The sequence below is a fragment of the Natator depressus genome, chromosome 7 (assembly GCF_965152275.1).
Source record: "Natator depressus isolate rNatDep1 chromosome 7, rNatDep2.hap1, whole genome shotgun sequence".
Taxonomy (NCBI): Eukaryota; Metazoa; Chordata; order Testudines; family Cheloniidae; genus Natator; species Natator depressus.
In genome coordinates this window covers 82,717,509-82,730,466 of record NC_134240.1, presented here as the reverse complement: position 1 = coordinate 82,730,466, position 12,958 = coordinate 82,717,509, and the positions used below count along the sequence as shown (strand labels likewise).

Here is a 12,958-nt window from a genome sequence, read left to right as displayed (position 1 = left end):
CTAAGCTGCTCCAGCATGCTCTGCCAGATGCTCTGTCTCTCTTTTCACTAGTGCGGCAAAGCAGCAAGCCCATACTTCAGTGGTCCCCTTTCAGAAACACAAGACTTCTTAATTTTGGATGGATTTTGATGAAACAATATGAAGTTTCTAGGCAGGAACATGAAACTCTGGCAACAGCAGACTAGCACATCCCCCCTTCTGCCTGCTCTGAACAGTTCATTTAAGGGAAGGCGAGTGAATCCCATTTCAGGAATGGGAGAGCACTCAAAATCATGTTTTATCCATGGGCAAGTGGATGTCAGCCCTTGTTCTGAGACATCTTTTGGCAGACTTGGCCTTTTTCTGCTGGAATATGATTCCATCCAGAAGACAAGTAAGCACCTGGGAACAATAGTTCTTACATTGGCAAGGATAAACTGGGGTACAAAGAGCCCAGCTAGGTGGGTGGGGCAGGAAAGACGGGTGGAGGTGGTAGACAGGAAATCTCTGGGGATTCTGAGTGGGCTGGTCAGCAGGCCATGTTACACTAAACTCCTGATAGATTTTATCTCGCTGCAGGCTCCTCTGTCCATATATGGTACCCCCAAGGTTTTTTGGGTTGCTCCATTCGAGTCACTGGCTGATAACACTTGGGGCTCATTTTTCTTTCCCAGACCTGAGGAAGAACTTTGACCAGGAGCCTCTAGGGAAAGAGGTTCCGCTGGAACATGAGGTGTTACTGCAGTGCCGCCCCCCAGAGGGGGTGCCAACGGCAGAGGTAAGCCATGCTATCTCTCTCACACCTCCCAACAGCAGAGCTGGCCTGAGGGGCCGCACCAGGTAGCAGGTGCCAGCATGCTGGGGACATATTTTACTCCCACAAGAAAAACTCTGCTCATACATTTTAGCACAGCTATTTTCCCCCTGCGTCTTTGCCCAAATAAATCAGATTTTCTATTGACACTGACCCTGGCAGATGACCCTCAGCATCATAAAGCCCTCTTCATGGTGAGGGATTACTACAGGGAAGACTGCACCATCTCCAGTCCCCTGGGAGCCTTCAGTCGAGCAGCAGCATCCCCAAAATGGGCAAAACGGGCAGGGGATGGGACATGTTCAGATCAGCAGAGGGATGTGCTGATTTACCACAGCCTGTGGCAGTCTGGCTCTTAGGCATCCCTCCACAGATGACTAGAGCTGCTCTCCCTTGGCAGAAAACCCTAGGGAACGCTGCTTGCCCTCGGTTGGCTGTATCCCCCCAGGGATGTAATGGGCTAGACTGGCCCAATAAAGCCGACTTCCCTGCCCCATCGGGAGCGACACCATTTCAGTGCCCAGCTGCCAGCCCCCTCACTATACAGGCTGATGCATGAAAACACTCCTGCAGTCCAGTGGGAAGGAAGGAATGTGAAGCACATTTCCTCTCCCACCTGCAGTCTCTGTTTATGGCTGTCCTGATGGGTGTTAGTCTGGAGAGACTCCACCCTCTTAGATTTGCGGGAGTTGCTGGTTTGTTTCTGAGAGCACCTGTAACTGTTGGAAATTACTTTCCACCTGCCAGAGGCAGATGCTAGAATAGCTTTTACAAGGCTCCTGGCATAGCTTGTATTTTGCCGGTTTTAGCAGACACGCAGCTTTCTGTTATGGATTTTACTGCCCTGCCCCTTTTCCTGCTGTGGTTTTTGTTTATCTTTAATCAGAGGTTATGGGAATTTACTGGTAACCAGCCCCTCCCACCTGCCCTCCCTGCCTCCCTCAGCTGGACGCAGCTGTGGCTTCAATGAGGCCTGATCATGAAGGTGAATAATTGCTAGCCAGCCTTCTACATTCACCATCGTGATCCATTAATAAAACAGCACAAGCTATTTCCAAGCCACCTTTGGGGATGCGGCCTCCCCCAAACTCCGGTCAGCCCCCAGCGCTCGCATCTTATCCATTGTCCCTTGCAACACTTTTACCGTTCCAGCTGGGATTGCTAACACCTCAGCAGTGCGCCAGTTAAGTTCCAGCGAGGAGCAAGGGAGAGAGCATATGAGATAGATTGGGCACATCTTTGCAGATGGATTGGGGCCATGATGGATAGCCTCTTGTAGGCCGTCAGCTTCCATTATTCAGCAAAACTGTTTATTTTGGGCAGTGGAACTGTTATTCTGACATCTAATAACACACTTAACCTCAACACCTGTTCAGCCCACGCCTCCCTCCTGTACATGCTCATCGGCCATTAACCCCTTGCAGGAGTGATCTGGAAGAAAAGAAAGCACAGAATGATTTGTTTAAATGCTATGGGTAAAAACGAGTGAGTGAGGCCTGGAAAGAGCAAAGTTCATGGACTCTCCTAGCAAGGCAGGGCCTTTCCCCAAGGCCAGTCGCCTTTCCTCCTTGCTCCAGTAACTCAGTGCAGTACCATTAGCATCACTGTGAGTGTGCTCTGTGTGTGATAAGCTTCTGACCTGTCATCTCTCATAGAAAAAGCAATTAGATGGACAAACCAGGCTAGTGCCAGCCCAGCTTGTAGGGGAGGTGAGAACAGTTGGGGAGGGGTGGGCTTCTGTCCCCGTTCTTGAGTGGTAAACAAAACTCACATGCCTCATGTTGTCAGCATCTCTCCAAGCAACGCAAGCCTCATTCTTGTATGGAATTTGTTGACCGTTGCAACTTTTTTGATAGTGTGTAAATAAGCTACACCTAAAAGCTGCAGGAAAGGTTATTTTAAATCTTTGGTTTTTTTCTTTTCTCTTTCACACCTGCATCTACTTTAACAAGCCCCTGCACGCTGACTGACACAGAAATACGTACACACATTAGAGAGGCAGTGTTCTCCAGTGGGCAGAGCACTGGACTGGGACTTGGGAGAGATAGGTTCTATTCCTGGTTCCTGGCTCCATCACTGTGCCAGTGACCTGATGTATGGCTATGGGCATGTCACTTTACCACTCTGTGCCTACCTTTTCCCTCCAGCGGTGTTTTGTCAACTTAAATTGGCAGGACATCCGAGTACAGGGAGATGTGCCAACTCATGCTTGGAGTGTGACCACCATGGATGCACAGTCCCAGCAATGGACACACCAAGGAGCTGCATGATGACATCATGCCTCATAGGGCTATATCTTGCTCACTCCTAGTTCTGACTCATAGATTCCAAGGCCAGAAGGGACCATTGTGATCATCTGGTGTGACTTACTGTGTAGCACAGGCCATAGAGCTTCCTCAAAATAACTCCTAGAGCAGATCTTTCAGGCAAACAGCCAATCTTGATGTAAAGATGGTCAGCGATGGAGAATCCACTGTGACCCTTGGTAAATGGGTCCAGTGATTAATTACCCTCACTGTTAACAATGTAGATCTTATTTCCAGTCTGAATATGTCTGCTTCAACTTCAGAGCCCATTTTCCCCTCTTCTTTGAGTCCTATTCCTGCTCATCTCCTTCTGTGTGTCAATCAAATTGCCTTCTACTCTGTAGTTTTTCTTACCACCCCAGTGCAAGGTTCTTCCAGTATAATTAAAGCAACTGGGCCCTGATTTGGTTTACACCCTCCTTACACCATTTGTAAGCCAGCATTGTGGTGGGGACCATATGGCGTTCGGATTTCTTTCCTAGCCCTGGCCCGCACTCCCATTAGCCACATCCCATGTTAATTGTCTCTTCATCCCTGCACCCACTGACCAGCATTCCTTGTGTGCTAGGGGAGCACAGTAGCTCAGGAAAGAGCCAGCATGCGTCACACCTCTTTGGCCACCTGTTAGTATAGCTTCCCCTTCTCTCATCCTGTGCAATGAGCGGGATGGTTAAGGCCACCTTCTCACTCACTCACTCTCAGCTATTTATCGTTTCTTTTCCTGGGAGTGCAATGATGGATTTTGAGTGGTGCTCTCAGAGATTTAGCCAGGTGATTTCTGGTAGTGACAATGTGCGCTGGATTTTTAACTCTGTAATCTTGCTTTCTCGTGATGATACCTAATTGCCTCTGGGTCTTTTTCTCTTTTTTCCTCCTTTCTCTGTTTTCTTTTACTAACTTTCCCAACCCTGTCATCTCTTTCATTCTTCTGTCTTTCCTTTCCTTCCTTTCTTTCTCCCCTTTTTTTCTGCCTATCTAGGTGGAGTGGCTGAGGAACGAGGATGTTATTGACACCACCCGAGACACCAACTTCCTGATAACCATAGATCATAACCTCATAATCAAGCAGGCCAGGCTTTCGGACACCGCCAACTATACCTGCGTGGCCAAGAACATTGTGGCTAAGCGCCGGAGCACCACAGCCACTGTCATCGTCTATGGTACTGACCCTTTGTTCTTAGGAACGCAGGGATTAGCCAAAGTGTGTCCACAAGCCCAGGGGAACCTAATGTGGTTATCTGTGGCTTTATCTGTAGAAGTATCAGCTAACGCACATGCCTGACCTGAGGCATAGAACTCATGCCATACCACACCAGAAACGGACCTCTTGAGCTGAAAGAGACTCTCCATCGGCTTATACCAGTACTAAAGTTTATTCTTAGGCTTTTGAAAGCAAACCTGAAACTAGGGGGAAAAAAACCTTGCCTGGTTGCTAGTTTTGATACAAACCTGGCTGCTTTACTGAAATATATACATGGTGCCTCAAGTGAAGCTGGGCTGCATCGTTTGAGCAAACCTAGACAAGTTTTGCAGGGAAACCAGGTGAAATGCTGGATTTGGCTGAGTTTTCCTTTGAGTTTCACATATGAGAAAGAAAAAGCAAAATTCGGAGGCTGCAAACCACAGTGAACCAACATGAAAGGATAAAAGTCCAAGCAAAACCCACAAATCTGTCTTTGTTCGATTTCTGGAGCAAAATAGTGGCCGTTTTCTGCTCTGTCCCACTAAAAAGCTCTCCAAGTCAATAATATTTGTGAAGTTAAAACTCCTAGGCCAGCAGAGCTGGGATAAATCAGTGCAGCTCCAGTGAGGTGAGAAACCAGGAACATTTCAAAAACGTTCAGGGTTTTTCAACCAGCTGGAGTTGGGAGGTGCTCACTTAGAAGGCGCATGTTTATTTGTTGGAGAGCGTTGTGAATGGGGGTGGTGTCAGATTAAAGGAGCCTGGTGATTGGCTGGTATGGATCAGTCTAGGGAGCTGGAAAAGAGTAGGTACAACCCTGACCTTGTTTAGTGACCCCTCCTGGCGGGTCCATGAAACTGTAGTGTTCACTCCACCAGCAGCTTTCCCTGTTGGCTGTAGTGACGGCCAGGGAGGGAGAGGACGAAAGTGGCTGGACTGGTGCCGGGACACGAATATGATGTTATTCCTGGGCTCTGAGTTTTTAAGCAGCATGTTTTTTCCTGTTTCCTTCTCTGTACACAGTGAATGGTGGCTGGTCCACCTGGTCAGAATGGTCTCAATGCAACAACCGCTGTGGCCGTGGCTGGCAGAAGCGCACCCGGACCTGCACCAACCCAGCACCTCTCAATGGTGGCTCCTTCTGTGAAGGGCAACCCTTCCAGAAAATGGCCTGTACCACGATGTGCCCAGGTAATGGCAATTCATGCAAGAGCCTGAGGCCAGCTGTAATCATGGGTGTGTGCTCCCCTCTTTGGATTGTCCAGTTCAGCACTATCTCTAGCGCTGCCCACGGGCTTGTGGAGATGGTGTGTGTTGTGGAGGGGGATCTGCAGGAGGTCAGGGGGCATGTGTCTCAGAGTAGCCTCCTTCCAACTCGTATGAAGTGACTTTTCCCTGTTGAAAACTCTCGTTGTGGGCTGTGAAAACTGAATGTCCTAGACCTGAGAGCAGCCATGCACCTTACATTCCCCAAGCCACTGCAGGACTGGGCTTGACATACAATGGACCTCCATAAGGACTCCCTCGAGTACCTAGGCTGGTGGAGCTGTCTCTTTTTCCAGATCACCCTTCTCCCAAATGATCTGCCAAAACCCTTCTTTGCCTGCCCTGTCATCTAGAGAACAAGCCACCAGTATGACCTTCCAGTTCTCAGCTGTTTGGGCTTCTAAAGCCAATTCACATCTGCATTTCTGTAATGGCTTAACCTCCCAATTCAGAGGTTGTGCAGCAGCTGCCTCCTCCTAAGGTTTCTTTTGATTGTTATCTGTTAGATTAGAGAAGCCAAATGACTGCTGTGTACACAGTACTGATTCAAATCTCTCTGCTCCTTCCTCCAAGCCTTCAATGAATTTTTTTCTCTGTGTGTGTGCGTGCGTGTGTCTGTGTCTGTGTTTTTCCTGGAACGCAGTAGATGGAGCCTGGACAGAGTGGAGCAAGTGGTCAGCGTGCAGTACGGAGTGCACCCACTGGAGGAGCCGGGAATGCACTTCCCCATCCCCAAAAAACGGAGGCAAGGACTGCAGCGGAGTGTTGCTGGATTCCAAAAACTGCACTGATGGGCTGTGCATGCAAAGTGAGTGAGCCAGTGTGGGGGACAGCGTGGGAGGGAGGGAGAGGGAGGAAAAGGACAACCAGGGGCTAAAAGGGTTTATTAGAAGGGAAGGCATTGCAAGCTGAAGGGTTTATTCTGCCTTTGTCTAGGCAGCAGGCACTATACATGGTCTCCCATTCCAGGTGGGCACAGAACTCCAGCTCAAGATCATTTCTTCCCAGGGGTTGCCCCCACAGCTCATTCCAGTTAGCCCCAGAAGCCCAAACCCACTTTAGAGTTCCTCTTACTGCAAGTGACATTATAGACCAGGGTTGCTGTCTGCCTCTCTGACAATATTGCCAACTTCATAAACTTTTTACATCAGACAACCGCTGGGAAATTCCAGACTGGATATCCAAGCCGATCTAGAATGGATTCTGATTGCAGTGATGTACAGCACACAGCTAACGTGGAGAGGCAGTGACAGCAAGATGCACAAAGCCCTTTAACTATAGGAAATGAAGGTTATTCATGCTCATTTAGGTGGATGTGAGATATGTTCTTAAGCACCATTACTGGACTCCCCACCTGTTGGCGATGCTAGCATAGAATTCTGACACAGCCCCTTCTAGGCCAGTTGGAGCCTTGCTAGACTACTTGCAAACCTGAAGGTTAGATGTTGTTAGGGTGGGCAATTGATTACAGCTCTGAAAGGTTGATGGAAGTTGACTGCATGGGTCACTGGGTGAAGCTCCAGCCTCTTATCTGTGGCACCTGGCTTCAAATCTAGTTGACACCCTAAACCTCATGGTAGCATTATCATTCAGAACACTTGGCAGTCTGCTCCCTGCTATGGAAGGACCTAGGAATGAGTTGTTAAAAGAAAGCAAAATGTTTGTCATCCCTGGCACAGGTGACCTTGCCAGGGCAGGGTGGAGGTCACTGGCTGCATCAAACAGGGTGAATGTGCACAGCGGGTTCCTGGCCTATGCATGATCAATTTCCATCACATCACTACCAAGTCCATTAACCTTAAAAAAGCATGCATGCTCCGTGTATGTTGCCAGAGAAAAGGAAACTGTGGTAGGAGGGATGAAGGAAGGGGAACAGAGGGCCAGCCACTTCTTTTAAATATGCCTCTTCAGGGATAGTTATAGTCCTAAATTTCCCTAGTGACTCCTCTGTATATTTTTCCACTATGTACGCCCACACACCACCTCTTGAGGTACAAGTGTTTAAACACAGGCCTCTCCTGAGCAGACTGAGTGCTGCCTGTCACCCCCAGGCCTGGGAAGGGTTGAATATGCAGCTTGACTTCCCACAGGAGGAAAGTTCCATTTAGTGCCACGGAAAAGGGGACCATTCGGCAGCTGTGAGAGGTTATTTCACCTCTGATCACTGTAATTCACTGACGTGACAGGGCGTGGCAGAGCTCCTGGGTGTTCCCATCCTGAACCTGCCTCTTGCTCTAGCAGAAATTGTCACCCACTCCAAACACTGATCCAGTCCCACAAAGTACGGAGTGCTGAGCACCTGCATCTCTCTTCGGACTTCATTTAAGTTGCAGGTGCTCAGTACCGGATCAGGCTCTGTGCAATGTTTGTGTCATAATGGTGAACGAGACCCAGCAAACTCATTTAATTTATGACCTAAATCCCCAATGAGAAAATTTTAATTATTGTTTTATTTTTTTCTTTAAATCAATTGTTATTAAAAAATCTGTCTCAGGGTCTGGAGTGAAGCCAAAAACCTGAAGTCTTTAAAACACCTCTGCTTTAAACCTTCTCCTCTAGAATTCAGACGGAGTTGAGAAGCGCTTGGATGTTTCCCATTCCCCATTTGGGATCTAAAAAGATCTAGAAAATATTCTGAAATACCAAGCCTAGTCTAGGTCTGAGTGGAAATGAGTGTGATACATTTCATGGGACAATCCAGGTGGAATTGCTTGACCTTAGTTTGGAATTCCTTGGACTCACCTCATTCCTTGGTGTCACTCCTGACCAGCAGCCATGGAATGGTCCCAGTTACAAACATGGGGCTGTGCTACAAGAAAAACCCTCTTTAGAGAGTATTAAAGTGTCCTCCTTACTCTGCTTAACAGCAAGGAATAGTGCCAGTGCTTGTTCTGTAGCAATATCTGCCCTGGTGCCTTGCAGCTCGTTTGCTTAGCATAACCCTGAATGCCCCCTGTGCTGTAATCTGCTTAAAAGAATGAGTTAGGAGTGCATCATAACCCCTACCTCGCTGTATAACTGCCTTCATGTCATGTTAAATAAACTCACCATGTCGATCCATGTTGGCAGTGAGTGGGGGGGGGGGGGGTTGAACCACAGAAGTGGTTTCAAAGGAACATCTTGTAAGCCAGTGCCTTCTGGGCCTGGTAGAAGCTCATGGTTGGGAAAATTAAGGCATCGTGACAGCAGAGGTCGGGTCCAGCTCACAGGCAGAATCAAGCTACGTGTGGTGCCAGCCTGGTGCTGGGTGTTAACACTTAGCAGGCGGAAAGCGCCTCACAGAGAAAAAGGAAATAGTGGAGTATTGAGACCGGCTTCCTGCAGCAGCTAACCTGCAGGGTGTGGAAAGGAGTGGGGAGGGTTGTTTTATATCAACGGCTACAAATAACTGTTCCCATGCTCGGAACTTCCATGCTTTAGACCAAAAACAAAGGAGTGGCCTTACAGAGGGACTTCCATCTTGGATCAGACTTGGACAGTCCAGACATGAAGGAAAAGTATCTGGTGGGTTCCCATGTGAATCTGTCTGATTATTTGCCAACCTTGGCTCTGAACAAGAGCCCTTCTTCCTGACACAGGCCAGCTTGACAGTGGCCATCGCCGTCCACAGTCGCTGAAACTGTTGTGCTGTCCCATCTTGTGCCTCAAGGCTTCAGTCCAAGCTGGAGTTAAATGGGAGGATGGGCCAGGAGGAAGAAGGCTGTTATTACATAAGGCTAATAGCTTTGATAATCAGCAAACCAGACACAGGATAATTTTGACAAAGCCTAACGTAACCAGACAATGCTTTTATGTTTCAACCACTGATTTCCGGGGGGGGCACAAGCCTAGTGTGGGAGAGGAGGGAAGGAGAGAAGTGAAGCAGGAGGGGAGTGTGGGGGGGGAGAGGTTTCAAGAACCCAAATCCTCCTCATTGTGAATGTCCTGCAAGTTGCTCCCCCCTCCCACATGCTCCTTTGGTGGTCCCTAATGCAGATTCCATGAGACAAGCTCACATGTACAGGCTCAGACAGTAGCCTGGCAACCAAGCTTCTCTCTTCTGCACACTCAGCGAACCCCTGAAAGTTCACATGGTGGCTCCCCTGCGCTGCTAGGAATGTGTAGCCATCTGATGAGTGAGAGAAAGGGGTATACTGGGAGTAAAAAAAAACCCCAAGGGAACAAGCAGAAGAATTAGAGTAGAAACCAAACAAAGAGGGAGAAAGTGGGATGAGAGAGAGAGAACAGAGATGGGAGAGAAGGAGAGGTGGCATCACTATGCTAGGGGCATGGTAAGTGGGGAGATGGGCAGAGAATGGGGGCACTCATCTCTCAGCCCATCACAAGGGAGTGCTAACTAAAAGAACAACAGTGGGTGGGAACCACTGGTTTTAACAGAATGAATGGTTCTCCCTGCTGCACTGTACTCATTCAAATAGCACTGAAATTCAGTGGGGCTTTCTCAAGGCTGGGCTGAGCCTAGGGGGATCCTTCCCACTCTCCACCACACCTAAAAGAGGCAGAGGCTGGCCCTGAGAACTGGGCACCGCTTTGTCACTGGGGCCTGAAGTGCCTGGGGCTTTGTCTATTGAACCCCTTGGGAGGTGAGTGAATTTCATTGTCAGACCAGGAAGCTGGGCAGAAGAGAAGCAGATTCTGCTCCCCTAAAACCTCAGGTGAGCAGTGGGTGAAGGGGCTTGGGAAGCTGTCTTCCCCACTCATCCCTTTGAAGTAAATGATTTAGTGGGAAGGGGTCACTGTGCTCTCAGTCTCCGGCAGCCTATTGGAAATGTGGATCAAAATTTGCCATTCTGGTTGTGCAGCTTAGGTCCCTTTGGATGGGCAGCAAGGCCAGCCAGGGTGGGAGAGTGGTCACAAGCCTGCTTCCCTAAAACTACCACAAGGGCAAGGCTTCTGCATGGCTTCAAGGAGCCCAAGGCTCCTTGTTCTCTCTAAACCATTTGCTGTTTTTTATGTCTCATGAAATCCTTCCCCTTGGTGTGCTGGGGCTGATGACTGTGTTTCTTTCCTTCCATTAGCATCATCACCATCATCATTTTCACCTTTTGTTTTTAACTTTGTTTTTCCTAACAGATAAAAGAGTTCTAAGCGAACCCAAAAGTCACTGTAAGTCCTCATTTCATGGCCACTTTATTTCATTGTGATACCTTATTTTGTTTTTAATTTTGTTTGGTCATTGGCACCACTGGTGTCAGGCTGGAACTAGAAAGCTCCATCTCCAAGGCTTCTCTATGGAGTTGCTCCAGTGAGCAAGGGAGGAGAGAGCTGAAATACACCACAAAGGGTTAGCAGATGTTAAAGGGACAGTTACTCCATCAAGCTTGAGAGACCTAAATTTAACTTTTATTCTGCACATCAGTTTCTCTATTTAAATGGGCTAAACTTTATTCTCAGTTACAACAGAATATATCCAAAGTCACCGAAGTCCATGAAGTTATTCCAAATGAATGAGAACAGAATTTGTATGTATACATATAAAAAAAGTTGGAATTTTTGGTTTGTTTTTTTTGCTTCAGAACAAGTGCTTAGATTCCCCCACCCTGAATTAAAACCAGTGCCACCAGTTTGTTCGTTTCCTAGCCCTGTTGTTAATGCACCCAGAGCAACTTAGGAAATAACATAAAGTGCATCCGATGAAGTGAGCTGTAGCTCACGAAAGCTTATGCTCAAATAAATTGATTAGTCTCTAAGGTGCCACAAGTACTCCTTTTCTTTTTAAGAATTTTGGAGTACACTATAGCTCTGAAATACTTGTGTTCTGTGAACATTTTTCAGCTGGGAGACAGATACGAATCATTTCAACTGTAGCTAGTGCTGGGTGGTGTCCTATCTCCCTTGGCAATCTCTGTGAAATCATGCCCCTTCTACAAAAGTTGGAATTGCAAACACTTTGGATCTTTCAGGTTTTTTGTGACTGTAAGTTCCCAGCTATTCCCCTACCATCAAAGTGGAATGTTTTAGCAATCCCCCTGCAGAAGGAATTCCCCTGAGGGCAACTCCTGCTCCCGCGCTCCCCCACACAAATATACCCCAGAAATAAAAACTGGCCTTGGTTCTGATCCATATACCTGGCACAGGCCCTGTACAAGTTAGAAACTATGAAGCTAAATTAAACATAATCTTAGAGCACCTGGAAATCAGGAAAGGAAAGGGGAAAAAAAAGAGGGGGTAAGGTAGAGAGCATGAGTGTTCAGGCCCAGCTGTTTGATGTATCTGGAATAATTTTCCTGGAGGCAATGTTCAAATAAGACACGTGTATGTCTCAGAAACAGCAGCATCTAATTCTCTAATATGGCCTGACTCCAAGCACTTGACACCAGTCAATGGTGGGTGGAGATCCTGTCTTTGACACTAAAATATGCTGGAGGAAAGACACTGATGCTGCAGGATCCTTGAGGAGTTGGAATTCCTTCCCTTGGCAGAGGGGTGTAATCTGAGCTCATGTGAAATCAAGGGAGCAATTACCCTGGATAAAATAGGGTTTAATTTGCTATTGAAGAATGAAAGGAAGGGAGTGAGGGATTTTAACAGCAGTCAGTGACAGAGGCAGAGATTCATGGGCCTGGTTCAAGCTTCCTCAATCCTAACATTTGACATTCCCAGGCTAACGTGACACACATTGTCTTAGGTGTCCTTGTAGGCAGCACCAGCTGACCAAATCACCAGAGCAGCCATTCCAGAGCAGTTGGTACTTTCCTTCTCTGAGCTGACACATCTGCTGGTTTGAGATGGGAGCAGATGGAAGGATGCCCAGTGATCGCTTTATGGCATCTCTCTGTGCACTATCCTATTAGCTCATTGTCATCTCTTCCATGTGCATGCGTATCTTCTTTCAAAGCAGATTTCTTCCTTCTCCCTGGACAGAGGATCCCAAAGATCAAGAGTCACGCTGGGTGTGGGTATGTCTACACACACACACACTGTGACTCTTGATTTTGGGGATACAGATATGTATATGCAACATGTTGCTCTCACTTTTGGACAACACTTTGAGCCCATCTGTTACCTAGTTGTGCCAGCCCAGCCTCCCCTGCCCAGCATTTGCCAAAAGCTTGGGTTAATCCTAGAATTAGTGGTGTCTTTTGTGCAAAGATAGTGGGTTGATCATGCAGGGATCCAGCTGTGGGTGGCACAATTCTGACTGCAGATTCGTGCAAAGCCCCCCTTTCTTCAGTTTCCCTTTTCTCATTTCCTTCTTCTAGTGTTGGAAACCACGGGGGATGTGGCCCTGTACGCCGGTCTGGTTGTAGCCATCTTTGTTTTCATCGTCATCCTGATGGCCATCGGAGTGGTTGTGTACCGGCGCAGCTGCCGGGATTTCGACACTGACATCACAGACTCCTCAGCTGCCCTGACTGGAGGCTTTCACCCAGTCAACTTCAAGACCTCCAGGCCACATCTGGGTATGGA

At 47.9% G+C, this 12,958-nt stretch overlaps 1 protein-coding gene across 3 annotated transcripts in view; it reads left to right on the top strand.

Moving 5' to 3' along the window:
- The window catches only part of UNC5B (unc-5 netrin receptor B), a 151,138-nt gene that overhangs the window by 119,685 nt on the left and 18,495 nt on the right, over nucleotides 1-12,958 (top strand). The window contains exons 4-9 of one of the 3 annotated variants that reach the window (XM_074958936.1): nucleotides 654-757; nucleotides 4,079-4,259; nucleotides 5,306-5,473; nucleotides 6,195-6,356; nucleotides 10,622-10,654; nucleotides 12,751-12,951. In XM_074958936.1, the coding sequence (XP_074815037.1) occupies nucleotides 654-757; nucleotides 4,079-4,259; nucleotides 5,306-5,473; nucleotides 6,195-6,356; nucleotides 10,622-10,654; nucleotides 12,751-12,951 (849 nt within the window). Of the gene's footprint in view, nucleotides 1-653; nucleotides 758-4,078; nucleotides 4,260-5,305; nucleotides 5,474-6,191; nucleotides 6,357-10,621; nucleotides 10,655-12,750; nucleotides 12,952-12,958 lie in introns of all 3 variants that reach the window. The other 2 variants (XM_074958935.1, XM_074958937.1) reach the window with 2 other exon arrangements.